The 14,566-nt window shown below is 45.2% G+C and overlaps 2 protein-coding genes across 2 annotated transcripts; both read right to left on the bottom strand.

Moving 5' to 3' along the window:
* On the bottom strand, positions 1 to 1,374 carry LOC145812762 (uncharacterized). The gene is made up of 2 exons (XM_082907941.1): positions 823 to 1,374; positions 1 to 510 (listed from the first exon to the last, which is right to left on the bottom strand). Exons 1-2 carry the CDS (start codon positions 1,372 to 1,374, stop codon positions 1 to 3), a joined length of 1,062 nt encoding a protein of 353 aa, XP_082764067.1.
* A 10,554-nt stretch (positions 1,375 to 11,928) lies between these two features.
* LOC145812759 (uncharacterized) lies at positions 11,929 to 12,360 on the bottom strand. Its single transcript, XM_082907926.1, has one exon. It carries the CDS (start codon positions 12,358 to 12,360, stop codon positions 11,929 to 11,931), a length of 432 nt encoding a protein of 143 aa, XP_082764052.1.
* Between the last annotated feature and the right edge of the window lie 2,206 nt (positions 12,361 to 14,566).

Genomic DNA, 14,566 nt, shown 5'->3' with positions numbered 1-14,566 from the left:
TTAGGCCGCGATGTGGATTAGTGCCCTTTTCCTTCTTTCTTCAGCCAAGTCCAATTCCAAGGCGATAGTTTCACCGTTCAAGTCAGGCTCAAAATTTTCAGATTGGATGGTAAGTATGCCAATCTCCAAAGGTATGACGGCCTCCATGCCATATGCCCGGGCAAACGGGGTTTCTTCTGTTGAGCGTCTTAGGGTAGTGCAGTATGCCCACAACATATTGGGTAGCTCCTCAGTCCACCTTCCTTTCGCTTTCTCAAGCCTTTTCTTCAAGCCATCCAGAATAGTCTTATTTGAAGCCTTGGCCTGGCCATTCGATTGAGGGTAGGTCGGCATAGAATTGTAGAATTCAATTTTTAATTCTTCGCAAAATTTGCGGAAGAGTTTCCCATCAAACTGTGTGCCATTATCCGAGATGAACGCCTTGGGGACGCCGAAGCGAGTGATGACATTCTGCCAGACAAACTTCTTTACATCTTTCTCCTTGATGGTTGCCAATGGCTCGGCCTCTACCTACTTGGTGAAGTAGTCAGTAACAACGATGAAAAATTTGCGATTTCCTGGAGCGATTGGGAGCAGTCCCATAATGTCTAGCCCCCATAGGGCAAATGGCCGCTGACTCGCCAAGAGGAGCAACTCTCTGGTCGGTTGGTGGATCTGGTGGGCAAATTTTTGACATTTTTCGCATTTGCGAACATACTTTTGCGCATCAGCCTACATATATGGCCACCAATAGCCTTGAGAAATAGCTCGGTATGCCAGCAATCTGCCCCCAATGTGGCTACCACACATGCCTTCGTGAATTTCAAAGAGGAAAGCTTCAACCTTACTGGGGTGGACGCATTTCAAATACAGCCTAGTGAAGGACTTTTTGTACAAAACACCAGATGGAGAGAGCCAAAACTGCTTTGACTTGGCCTTTATCTTGTTGGCTTCTTTCTTTTCGGCGAGCAAGACTCGATCTTTTAGGAAGGTGATGATGGGATCTATCCAAGATGCTCCCAGTTTGGTACAAAGCACTTCAGATGCCTCTAGTTCTTCAATGTTGGGCCGAGGAAAAAACTCGATCATGAGAGGATTGGGAAAGGAGATTTGCATAAATTCCATGCCGACTAATTTGTTCGCCTGACCATTTTTCTCTCGGCCTATTTGCTCCATTCTTATGGCGGTGAATTTTTTGATCTCAACGCATACGAACGCTTGATACTTGGCCATCCTTTCATCCTTGGTCTCATACTCTCCAGAGACCTGACTGAACACCAGTTTGGAGTCGCTAAATACCATAAGCTCTGATGCTTTCATTCGCAGAGCACTCTTCAGGTCGGCGAGCGGGGCTTCATACTCTGCCTCATTGTTGGATGCTGAGAACCCAAGCATGATGGCATGCTCAATGGTTAGTCCATCCGACGAAGTTAATACAACCCCTAGCCTGGCACCGTGCCTATTGGAGGCTCCGTCGATAAATAGCTTCCATATCTCGCCAACGAACAATTTCCAGCAATCAGATGGGTTCTGAGAATTTCTTAAGTCCAAGGCACAAGTCGGCTTTGCATTCAGCTTTCTAGCATGGTCACTCAGCTTGTCAATCGGTAGGTCGGCCGAATCCCGTACCACTTGCTAAGGATTTTCTATCGCTTGTACCTTACCCTCCTTTGGTTGTATTTAAACTGTAGGCTGCGCCAGATCCACACTAGCCATTTCTTTCTGCTCAGTTTCATACACCAAATCGATGAGACAGATAGGGTGAGTGCCAGGGGAAAATTCTGCCACAAAGTCAACTAGGGCTTGAGCCTTGATGGCTGTATGTGGTTGAAACTTGATGTCGTACTGCCCCAGCTCAACTGCTCACTTCAAAATTCTACCTGTGAAATTCGCCTTCTCAAAGAGCACCTTGAGTAGAAATTCGATTAGCATCACTATCATGTGGGCATGGAAATAGTGTGCTAACTTCATGGAGGCCATCGTGAGAGCTAGAGCCAACTTTTCAAGCGGCAGATATCTGTATTTGGTTGGAAGCAGTGTTTTGTTAACATAGAAGATAGGGAGGAGTTAAATTCCCTCAGCTCGGACAAGCACCACGCTCATTGCATGTTGAGAAACAACCAAGTATGGATGGAGCTTCTCACTTGGCTGTGGAGTGACAAAGATAGGGGCAGAAGAGAGATATTCCTTTAAGTCTGTCAAAGTGCGGTCGTACTCTGCATCCCAGAAAAACTTGGCTTTCAAAGTCTTAAAAAAGGGCCTGCAACGATCTGATAATCGGCCGATGAATCTGTTCAACGCGACTTCTATTTTGGCAAGATGTTGCACGTCCTTTGTGGAATTTGAACGCTCTGGCTCTTGGATTGCCCTGATCTGTGAAGGGTCGGCTTCAATTCCTCGGTTGGTGACCAAGAAACCTAGAAATTTTCCAGTTCCTACTCCGAAAACACACTTGGACGCGTTCAAACGCAATCTGTGGTGCTTGAGTATGGCAAACATCTCAGCTAAGTCGACGAGGTACTGGGATTCATCTTTACTTTTTACTACCATGTTGTCAATGTAGGCCTCCATAGTGCGGCCAAGCAAAGGAGAAAACATTTTTATCACCTAAGATGGCTCGGGCTCGTGGTAGGAGTGGGGCCCAGAGAGGACGGGGGGTTAGCTGGCCAGCACTGCCCACGACGATGACATGCAGAGGGCAGAGTGAGGAGATGTATCAGATCCCCTTTAGTCCCCCTCTGGCTGATCATGAGCTAGTCGGTTTCTACGACTTGCCCCCGGGATACCGTGCTGATGACGATGCTGATGACGATGCTCAGACTCAGATGACGGTGCTGATGACGATGCTCCTGGGCCTTCGTCTAGGAAGAGGACGATGACAGACCTTTAGGTCTGAGACCACTGATGCTGATCTAGATTTCTGCTGCTTTTCTTCTTTTTGTTTTGCTTTTCTTTTTGTTAGTAGCTTGAGTATCTTGTACTGCCGTAGGCAGGTTTTTGTTTTCTCTAAAACTTTGTACTTGAAAAGATGATGAAATGACACAAATTTTTTATCTGAAAAAGTGTTACATTGATACATTTCATACACTGCATCGCATTGCATCATATTACACCTCAATGTAAATAAGATTGATCTCTTGTCTAAAAATCAAACACTTGCATCGTAATAATCAAACGAGGAACCGGCCAACGACAAAATGACTCATACAACAAAACTGCTCATTCTGAACACTCGGCTCGTAACACAGTACTTGGTTTACTCGGCACACAGCCTATACACATAGTTCATACAACGCACTACTTGTTCTGAAAACTGTTCATTCTGAACTCACAGCCCATAACACAGTATTCTGTTTATTTGCACACGGTCCATTCTGAACAAACAATTGACTCTTGAAGAGATGGGAAGTTCACTGTTTTCAAGTGACCGGGGGGTCGAACCCCTGTAGTTTTTACAAAAGAAACAAATCTGTTTTGCACAAATGTGGAGAATGACACAGCACCCTAAGCACAAAACGATTTGAAAAGAGGGTTTTCAACTGGGTGTTGAGCCTACGACTGAACACAGCGAAAACGACTCAACAGAGAAGACAAAAAGGCACTCAACCTAAACAAATCGAGTAACACTCGAGACGACTCAAGACAAGAATCGAGACAGTCAAAACAAAAGACATGACACACAGACGTGTTATAAAAGACAAGAAACCTCATAGTTTGCGAGGAGCCAGTTTCTTCGGGTAGCATTTCCCACCATTTCTTATTTATGATTCTCACATCACTCGGCTCTCAGGCTCTGTTTTTTTGAAAAATCTCTTTTCTCACTTTTTCTCTCAACGCACATCTCTCTGTTCTTCAATCTCTCATTTTTTTATCCCTCCCCTGGGTGGTTGATGGATAAACAAGAGGTTGTGGGTTCATGCCCAACACTGTTAGCTCACAGCTACTTCTTTTTGTGACGTCTAGTCAATGCTCCGGATGAGGGAGTGGAGTATCTTGATCCATTCCGACTCGTGCTTCGCACTTGGCTTGATACCTCGTTGCTCGGAGGGTGAGAGAGTTTTCAGCCCTTTACAGACAGCTCCAGTTGTGCCCTTTCTGGCAAGTATGCTGGTGATGGGGGAAAGACAGGAAGCCTGACTCAACTGTGCCCCTAGTTCATCATTTTGACCATTTTTGTTTTTGGTTTTCTACTGAAACAAATTTTAACCAAAATGAGAGTTAGATTAACATACTTGTTCGATTTTCTGATTTAAAATCATGCAAGTTAGGCCATGAGCACTGAAAATTTCCGTTTTTGGGTCCAAGAAAATGGTCCAATTTTGGAAAAGATGGAATAATTTTCGAGAGAATAGTCAACCTCAGTAAAAATTCTCAAAAACCGTTTTTGCAAAGGACCACTGCTCAACGAGCACGGAACCTACTTTCGAGATGCACAACCTCGGATCGGAGGCAATGGAAAATTGCCCCTTATTCTAAAGGGCACAGCACGGCAACGAAAAGTTGCCCCTGGTTTGGATGGCGACTCACGGCAACGGAAAGTTGCCTCTTGTGTGGATAATGCCGCAGCATACTGTAGTCAGTCCTCATTAGTGATGATCGCAGCTGAACTCTCGGATATAGAGAAGACGAAGATTGTCAAAACAAATATATGGACACAGTCACTTTGAAAATGCGTGGGGCTAGACTTCAGGATGAAATTGCCTACATATTCCAAACATGGGAATCAAGCCTTATGTAGTTCCGGGTTAAGGTACACTCGGGTATTAACCTCTCCTTTTACGCTCTAACTTTTGCCAAGGCCGCCCTTTCTGGGTTTTCAACCTTGCGAGCTTTGTTATTCTTTTCTTTTCAATTCTTTTCTTTTCATTTTCTTTATTTTCATTTTTTTTTATATTTTTCTTTTTTGTATTTTTCTTATTTTTCTTGCTCTAATTTTTGCCTGGGTCGCCTTTCTGGGTTTTCGACCTAGCGAGCCTCTCAAGGGTAAAAGTGTAACAAGTCCATACCAAATGGTTTTAGGGTTTTGAAGCCATCCGTATTTAGGAGAGTGGCTGTTGTATTGATTTACAGAAAGATCCATCTTCGGCTCTTCGAGCACATCGGATATTTTTGCCCCTAGTTCGAGGGGCGCTTGTGATTTAGCTTTGCAAGCTTTTTCTGATGACGTCTGATCTTCTTTGATCTGATTTTCTTGCCTCTTGTTCGAGGACTGCTTCGAATCTGGCCACACAGGCCTTGCATTGCGGTTGATCGTTGAACAGTCTGAATCCAAGGTCCAAGGTTTGAAAGCAAGGGCTCAAGTCTCGAGGCTGAGAGCGATCCTAAGCTGCACAATCTCAATAGCGATTCCACACAGGTCTTCGCAAGATTGCGCAAAACATTTTGTTTTTGAAAGTTTTTAAGAAAGCGACAAATCGCTTGCGCTGAAGATAGTGCGGAACCAATCTAGATCAAGCCAGGGTCCTTCTCAGTACTCACGTTAACAAACATGATTTCAATCATTAAGGGCTTAGCGTGCCTCTCTTTCTCTCAATTTGATCAAAGTTTGAAAAACCTGAGGAATTCTTTCCTCTTTGTTTTCATCATCGTAGTGTTCAAAAAGTTTTGAAAAAACTTAGGTCAATGCAATGAATTTGGGGTGCAGAAGAGTAAGTGAGATGCTCTGCCGTTTCATTCAAATCCTCTGGCACAACTAGCTCAAGGTAGTAATAAACACGGAAAACATGATAGCCGCAGCCGTTTCATTCAGATTTCCCTGGTTGCAACTGGCTCTACAGCAGAGACAGACTCAAAAGGAAAGTAAAAAGATAATTACAGAACAAAATGGTGTTCGAGGCAACAACTCCGGAATCACCTGACATTCTATACAATGGGACTGACTCGATACAACAAGACAGACCTTTGAGCAAAAAGACTAACTCAAGACAATGAGACAGATTCAAAACAAAAACAAAGAACTGACTCAAAACCCAAGCCAGAAGTTACAAAACTGCATTCGCAAATGCTCCCAACAGTGCGTGCCAAACACCATATCTGAAATACACCGAGCGCCGCCCGCAGGTGGTCCAACCCCTAATCACATACTTGTAGTATTCTCGAAGTCCAACAACTCAGTGGTGACAGACTTTGCTGAGGTAGGTGGGAGGATGACCTTATTGTTGATCAAATCTTGCACTTCGTGGCAAAGGCGGAAACAACCGTCGGTGCTGTGACCGGTTTGCTGGTGGTATGCGCAGTACAAGACAGCATCATGTGTAAGAGGGAGATTCTTTGGGAGAGGTCGAGGTTCGAGGGGTTTAAGATGCCCCTTTTTAGCCAAAATTTGTAATGCCCTAGACAAAGGCATGTAAAGGGCATGAAAAACTTTGCGCCCTTGAGGCAGGTACTTCGAAGTTTGAGGGTTCTTGCTAGGCGCACTAGCGAAAGGGTCGGCAGGTACTGCCTTGGCTTTCTGATCTTTCCTTGGTGCAGGGTTGGGAGCAGAAAGAACTGTTTTGGCATGACGGGGCCTATCCCGATGTTTCGCCTGGCTTGAATTGCCCTCGGCTGGAGTGGGGAAAGCATCATCCACAGCTTTAGTCATGACTGCGAATACTTGTTGCTTATTCATCCCCCCGGCTTTCAAAGCCTCGACTGCCTACAGCAGTTGTTCAACGGGATCAGCATCTGTTCCTACTTTATTCTTACCTCTAGCCTCAGCCTGATCGAGGGTTTGGGTTGCTATATCAGAGTAGAACCTGGTTGTTGTTGACATGTCATTACCATAGCTTGGGACAGCCTCAGGCTGGCTGAGCTCGATCATAATTTGTCCTAGTAGCAGGGGTTCTTGTGGTATGAAATTCCGGGCATATGGTGCATTTGGTGGTGGAGCTGACATTCCGTAGGCCAGATCGGCCACAGATCTCTGGAGGTTGCCGATCATTCCCATCAATTCAAACGTGGTGGGCTCACGAGCTTGAAACAACTGGGGCGTCCAGATCGGGTGCACAACGGGCGACTTGGGTGGATGCGGTACATCGACATTGGTCTCATCCTGCAAGATGATTCCTTGGTCAATGCGGCTGCCATAACCATAATTTCCTCTGAACTTTGGGTCATCATAAGTCTACTGAACTTGAACGGTGACTGACGGATCTGATATCTGTCTTGCCTCAGCAAAGGAGAACACTGGCTATTCTGAACTAACTCTCTGAACTGAAAGAGAAAACATGCAGCGTTTCAACCCAATCAGAACAGACACAAGCATAGCTGAATAACTGTACTCTACTACTGATCACTGTTCCCCAAAATCACTGCCCCAAAACTAAGTCTGATACCCGCAGATATAACTGATTCTCAGAATACCGATACTGGTGCCCTCGGGCCTGGTATTCGAACTTGCAAACTGACATGCGCATTTCCTGTAGAGATACACTCTAAAAGCACATAGCAAGTAAATAAGAGCCAAAACACCCCTATGTTGGGGTAGGGTTTCCCTGTCCTATTTTGTCAGGAGCTAGGGTTTCACTACGCACGCAGCGGTTTCAAACAACCTAATATCGGGTAAGCAACCTGTCCTAGTTTGAAACGGTCACTACAGATTCCGAATATGCACTAGGTCGAATGGTCAAAAGGGTGCCCCGGTAAAACCAGAGTTTGTGTTCCCATACTGGCAGAGCCCGTAACCGGTCAACCTTATGGCACACAGCCTCAGGCTAACCGCTTAGGAATAGCAAACGGCAAACACGGTGTCCTAGGTGCACCAATGCACATGCAATGCAAAAAAAAAAACACATAAGTGTAGTCAAAAGAAGATATCATGAGTTCGAGTCAAGTTTTCTAACTCCCTAGTAGAGTTGCCAGAAACTGTAGACGTCCCCCGAACGTCTCGGGAGGATGATCCAACCGTTCTATTCGTTTGTGGGTCACTATAGTTCGGACTCAAATTGTCACGGTTCTAAATCTGAACCAAAGAGTCCAAATCTGGCAAATCGTTTTGAGAAAACAGATTTTTAGAAAGAAGTGCCAAACATGGACTGCTTTGCCAGATACAGAGTCGCCACCTAAATATTTTTTATCAGGGAATTTAGGAAACCCTGACTCGTTGCCTAAGTCCACGTGTCCGTCATCACCAAAGTTGCCTCAGCTCGGGAACTTGGGTACGATTGGGGAAGGTCAGCTATGAGCACCCCCTCTCGCCCAATTCAAAAATCGGCCTCTACTAACCATGATATCTAGTTTTGAAAACGTTATGTGTTCTTATTCTGATTATTAGCCTAATCTTACTATGTGATGCGCACAACACAAAAGTATAGACTAGATCGCCTAATTTGACACAAAGCATCGCATATCCGTTTGTTTGGAAATGATTTGAAATCTGCTACTCACGAGTAGGCTAAAACACGAATTTCAATGAGTTGTTCCAACTCAAACAATCCAACCTTCACCCATAGGCATTCAGGCAGTAATATCACATAAGCACATAGCCACATGGTAAGCATGCTGTCATGTTAACATTCACACTCATGCGAGATGCTAAAGCATAAGTACTTACATTGTACTCCGTGCCAAAACAATGAACTAGTTAGTAATCATGCATGATCCTATTCCAAGTTTAACAAATGGCTAATGCATCGCATGCAGAATGTCATTAGAATAGGCTCGGCTAATCTAAGAGTGGCATGTGGAATGCAACAAGTAACACGTATTCAAGTTAGATTTGAAATACTATGCAGTTAGTATGATGCGCCGAGCCCGGTGCATGCAATACAAATGAATGGATGCACGCATGCATAGCATAAGGATGCTAAATTAAACATGTCCTAATACTAACCATCAAAGCAGGTAAGTAAAAGGGAGAAAGAAGTGGGGGTTGGAAGACAGGCACCCACGCACCCACATTTATTACAAATTCTCCCTCGCTCGGAGGGACCAAAAGAATAATACACTTTAATTAACCTACAAGCTAATTAAATAATTTACAGACCATCTAATTAATTAACAAATCAATTAGGCTAAGGAAAACATTAAAAGGCCTTGGGAACAGGGATGCACACGTGCTCGGATTGGCTTCGCCTGGAAATCCAATGCCATGCACAAGTTGCCTTTGTTTTCCCTGCTCTGCTCCTTTGAAAATTGCAAAAGTCCCAGGGAGCACTTTATGAACACTGGGGAATGCTACCGGCTATGAGGAATCATCACCGGCCATGGCGGGTTGGTCATCGACCATCCATGGAGCTATCGGCCATCCATAATTGGTCGATTAGCACTGTATGTGGTCGACCGGCCAAAGCTTCATGCAGAAACCTGTTTTGACAGCAGCAGAGGGCAAAACATGGCATGGCAATACATTTCAAGCAATGTTTGCACCAACCACACTCCTTATCATGTTTATGACTCAAAGGAGTTTGGTACTCGACCCTCGGACCACCAATCGTGCATTTCAATGCGTAATGGCCAAAGAGGCCGAGTTTTACATTTTGATTTCAAATGCAATGCAAACCAAATAAACACATAAAGCCCAACCTCTATCATGCTCAATTCAAGAGGCGAAGCATGCATGCTCAATGCGATGCAACCATGGCATGTGAGCTAGTATGCAACATGAGCGCGTGGGCAAGTATACAAGCTAGCAAACATGTAAAGTATAATCTTAACCATGCAAGCATGCAAGATGCAACATGGACAACATGTTAAGTACAATGCATGCCAAATGCATTACAACCTAAGCATGCAAATGTGTAATGTAATAAGCATGGAACAAGGCCAAATATGCAACAACATATAAGGCAAGCATGCAGCACATGCGAAGGATGGTCTTAAACTAATATAGGCAGCCCTCAAACAAGCCCAAAACAGTGGCCAATGCTAAAGAAATGGGTCCAAATGCACATACAAGCATGCATGGATACATGGTTCAATACTTAAGCATGATGAAGCAATTTTTAAGCACACTTAAAAGGGACAAACATGGACTAATGGCATGCATATTAAGCTCTGAGAATCATGCTATAAGAGGTTCCAAACCAACCAAGCAAAGCAAGCATATCATGCAACCAAGCCTAAAGCCTAAGACTCGCCAAAGAGGCATTGAACTACACTTAGCAAGACCAAACGTGGCATGATTTAAACAACTAAAATTAGAGTTTTAGCATGTCAAAATGAACCTCAAGAACCACTTAGATGGCATCTAAATGACCTACACATGGAAGCATACACAAATGTCCAAACATGGAGCATAGGACAACACCCTTTCAAAGCATTAAAGAAGCATCAAATGCAAGCATACAAGCACACCAGTAGGACTGAAATGGCATGGCAAGTGGTTCCAAACCACTGAAACAAAGCAAGGATGACATGCTAGAGGGGTCAATGCTCAAGGCATACAAGAGGGATTACATGGTAGCTATACAAAGCGAAGCATGGACGATCCGAATGACTAAAAACAGACCTCAAGCACACTAAAACAAGCATAAAAGCTCCACAAAGCTAGGCCAAAACACATGAGCATGGTAGTCTAAATGCTATGTACATGTTAAGGCAAATCATGGCATTACAAGACATGTATGCAAGGCAAGCATGGTGTGTCTAAACCAAGTAAAAAAAGTGCTATATCATAACAAAATAAGCATAAATAACAATTAAGACATGGCCAACATGAACTTAAAAATGGTGCTCACACATGAGGCAAACATGGCACTTTTTGAAGGCAACAAGGAGAGGGGATGGCCCTTTCCTCCTCAGGACCTTAAGACACCATCCTCACCACTAAAATCCCTCAAGATTTTAGTGGTGAGAAGGCCCAAAGAAAGTGGTCCCGGAGCTCACCAAAATAGCAGAAAAATAGGGCCTAACAAGGCCTAAGAGGGGTCAAACAACCCCAAAGCTCAAAGAAACCTCAAACAACTATTTTAAACAAGTAAAAACAAGACTTTTATATGTTATACACTAATATTGAAACAACAAGCAAGGTAGGCAAAAAGACTATGTAAAAATGGGGTAAAAAGGGCAAGAATCTCACCCTTGAAGACCTTCTTCACAAGGATCACTCCACCAGCTTTCTTAGCTCCAAAATAGCTCAAGAACTTCAAGGACAGCCCCCTAATGCCTCAGCAATCAAGGTAAGGTGTAATGGTAGGTGTTCTAGTGCAAAACTAAGGACAAACACACACTTAGAGCAAAAGAGAGGGAGAAATAGAGATAGAATAGATACACTATGCTAACCCTAGAACTAGAGCTCTAGAGCTTTTTTTTGTAACCCTAGAGGAGGGGGGAGAAGCCTTCTCTTTATAGAGCTTCACTCTTGCAAAGCTTACAAAATAAGCTAAGCAAGAGTGAAATCCCTCCATACACATGTATGGAGGGGGTGCAAAGTGGGTGCCGACTAGCACAGCTGGCACAAAATATCTGCCAAAAGTAGATGAACAGTGGTCGGCCAGCCAAAAATGACAAATTGACCAAAACAATGGTCGGCCGACCACAAAGATTGCCGGCCGGCCATCACCAATGGTCGGTAGCAACAAAACATGGTCGGTGGCCTCAAGCCATGGCCGGTGTGGTGTGGGGGTGGCCAACAAGCCATTCCCTGCCCCTCAAAAGCAAAACACAAGTGTTTGGTGCAAAACCAAACAGAAAACAGTCAAGTCGAGAGGTCTTGAGGCAAGACATATGGCCTAGACCTCCGGGAACTCAAGACGAACACAAACAAGGATGATCACCGAGTGTTCAAACGGTGACGTCCAAGTCTTGAGGACGGTAAAAAATGGGGTGTCTACACATGGTATGTAACCAACCACTCTCCAAGATTAGATTGTAGGTCGACAAGACCTTTAGTACCTAAAATTCCACCTATTTTGTGACCGACCCAGCCTCAACTGGCAATATGATCTTTCTGATCGGCCATTTTGGTTGAGTGTTGAAGCCAACCAGAGGAGACGTTGCTGGGGCCAAGTCCTTGTCCTCCAACTTCATCTACTTAAATGCATCGTAGTACATGATCTCGACTGAACTTCTCTGGTCGATCAGTATTCTCTTAATGTCAAAGTCCTCGACGCGAAGTGTCGCAACCAAGGTGTTATTGTGAGGGGTTTGAATTCTGTCTAAGTCCTTGCTTGAAAAAGTCATGATGTCTCTGATTTCAGTCTTCCCCTTTTTCACGGTGAGCTTGACGGAGAGCACTTCCCTCATGTGCTCGACCTTCTTGATCATCCCCCTGAGCTTGCATACTCGCGCTAGCTCGATGATACCGTGAATAACATTTATGACTCCTTGGGATGCAGCATTCAGCATGGCTAGCCCATTTGGCTCGGCTAGTCTTTGTGGGGCGACCCTCATTCCACTATCGATATACTGGTCTAAGTGCCCTGCCGCGACTAGCTCTTCCAAGTGCTGCTTCAATGGCATGCAATCCTCCGTTTGGTGCCCCTTTCTTCATGGAAAGTGCAGCGGTATCTTGAGTTGTAGCCCCTTTACGCATCCCCCAATTTTGCTGGCCATCGGACATATGGCTCGCCTCTAATCTCGTTGAGGATGCGATAAATTAGGATTTAGAAGACCGTTGTGATACCGGTCCGCACCTTCAACTTTCTCTTGGTATCTTCCTCCTCGTTACGTGGAGCGTTAACGTGGTTATTTTTGCGGCCTCTATTTTTGTCATTGCAGCCAGTTCCGCGATGTTGCTCTCTCGCTCGGTTACTAGGGCGGTTATCCTCTTGCCCTACCAAGTGAACCTTCCCAACCACTCGTTTGTCCACCCCAACTGGACTTGCCTTTTCGGTTATGGTGGCAGTGGCGGCATCATCTTCAACTAGAATGTGCTCATTGATCTGCTGTATCAATGATTCCATGGTTGTGGGCTGGTGTATCGTGAGCGAGTCTCGCAGTCTATGTTCTACTGGTTGACCTCGCTTGTATTGGATTGCCAAGTTGGTGGGGCAATTGAGGATCTCATTGTAGGTCTCCCAATACTTGGCGTTGTATGCCTTCAATGGACTGCCTAACTCCATCTTGACACCCAGGAGGTGGTCGATCTCTTTCGGTGTTCAAGTATTGGTCTTGAATCTAGTGACAAAGGCTTCTGCTAGCTGTTGCCACCCCTCGATACTCCCCTTTGGGAGCCTTTCGAACCACTTTAGGCCTAACTCTCCCAAACTTGTTGGAAATATGAGACACATTAAGGCATCATTGCGCTAATGGCCTGCCATTACTTGCCGGTAATGATTAACGTGTATGTATGGATCTGTTTTTCCATCGTATAATGTGAACTTGGGTTGATGTAATCAGGCGGGGAGGGGCATGCTTTCAATCTCTAGAGACAGTGGGGTAGCGGTGAGTCTTGCTAAGTCTCTGTCCATCGGTGCTGGAATCTCCATTCTTGGTGGCGGCATGGCCACCTTCTCACTGCAACGGATTCTGGAACTCAGCCTTTGCAGCACCGGCACTCTTTGGGCCTCCCTGTGGCGTGCGCGTTCCTCTAAGACGTCTTTCATGTCCTCCAAATGGGCGGAGTAAGAGTATCTCGACGTTGTCGACGGATGCCAAGGACGGTAGCTACTATCGCACGTACATGATCTCTCTATCGGTGGGTTGGAATTGCTAACGCCGTAGCTCCTGGGGATAAAAAGGGAGGGTGTCTCTCATTGGTGCTGCCTGCTTGAGTGATAGGGTTGGGTGCGCTCACTGTGGTTTCCCACTTCAGCAACACCCTTCCCTTTGATTTGTCGTTTCAACGTTTCCATCTCAACCGCCATCTTCTGAATAAGGGCGTCCTGGTCTTTGAGTTTGTGCTCTAGGTGCTGAGCATGCGATTCTCCTCGTCGCCGACACCTCTCAAGACTCTGAGAATGATCAGTGCTCCTCACGCGTCTCTAGGTAGCCCTTTAGAGGAGGTCTCCATTCCTGCCATTATCGGAATGGCGGGAGGGCCATCTCGTCTCCAGACTGACTCTAAAGTGATGCCGTCGACAATGGACAGCAGTGTTTCGTCGATGTTCGCCATGAAAAACAGTTAAAAAAATCTTGTAGAGAAAGGTTTGTCTGTCAAAGAACTTCCCACAGACGGCGCCAATTGTACGGAAAAGAAATATTCGCCCCGCTCCGTACCTCCTTGCTTCTAAACTCGTCGCACTCCGTTAGAACTTTGTCATACTGTAAACGAAACAAAGGTGAGCTACCCGGCTGGTGGGTTTGTCGGAAAACCCCTTCGACTGTCAAGTTAGCTTGTTAGGAGAAGAGAGAAGGCAAAGAGCACTGTAGAGAGAGAGAGAGAGAGTTGCACAAAATTGCTTACCTCCAATGTTTGTATGCTCCTTGTTTTCAAGGCTGGCCATATAGCCTCAAAGATTGTGGGTGCACTATCTCTGCTGTCCTCCTTTGGACAGGTAGCTGCGCTCTCTTCTACATTTCTTACACGTATAGAGACCAAAACCTCCAACCAGTGCTTGTCACACGGCCAAATGATATTGACGCATACTATGAGTGGATTTCTCTCTTCTCTTTATTGGTCCACATAGAGTACTCGATCGGGTTATTACTTACGAGTCATTGACATTAAGTCGACCCCCTTGATGTCGGGCTAATTCAAACCGGTCTACTAGTGGTAGTATGCTGG

Source organism: Camellia sinensis, chromosome 2 (assembly GCF_055761805.1).
Source record: "Camellia sinensis isolate YWXY chromosome 2, ASM5576180v1, whole genome shotgun sequence".
Classification (NCBI taxonomy): domain Eukaryota; kingdom Viridiplantae; phylum Streptophyta; class Magnoliopsida; order Ericales; family Theaceae; genus Camellia; species Camellia sinensis.
The sequence above is the reverse complement of the archived record's forward strand: the minus strand, read 5'-3'. Positions and strand labels throughout refer to the sequence as shown.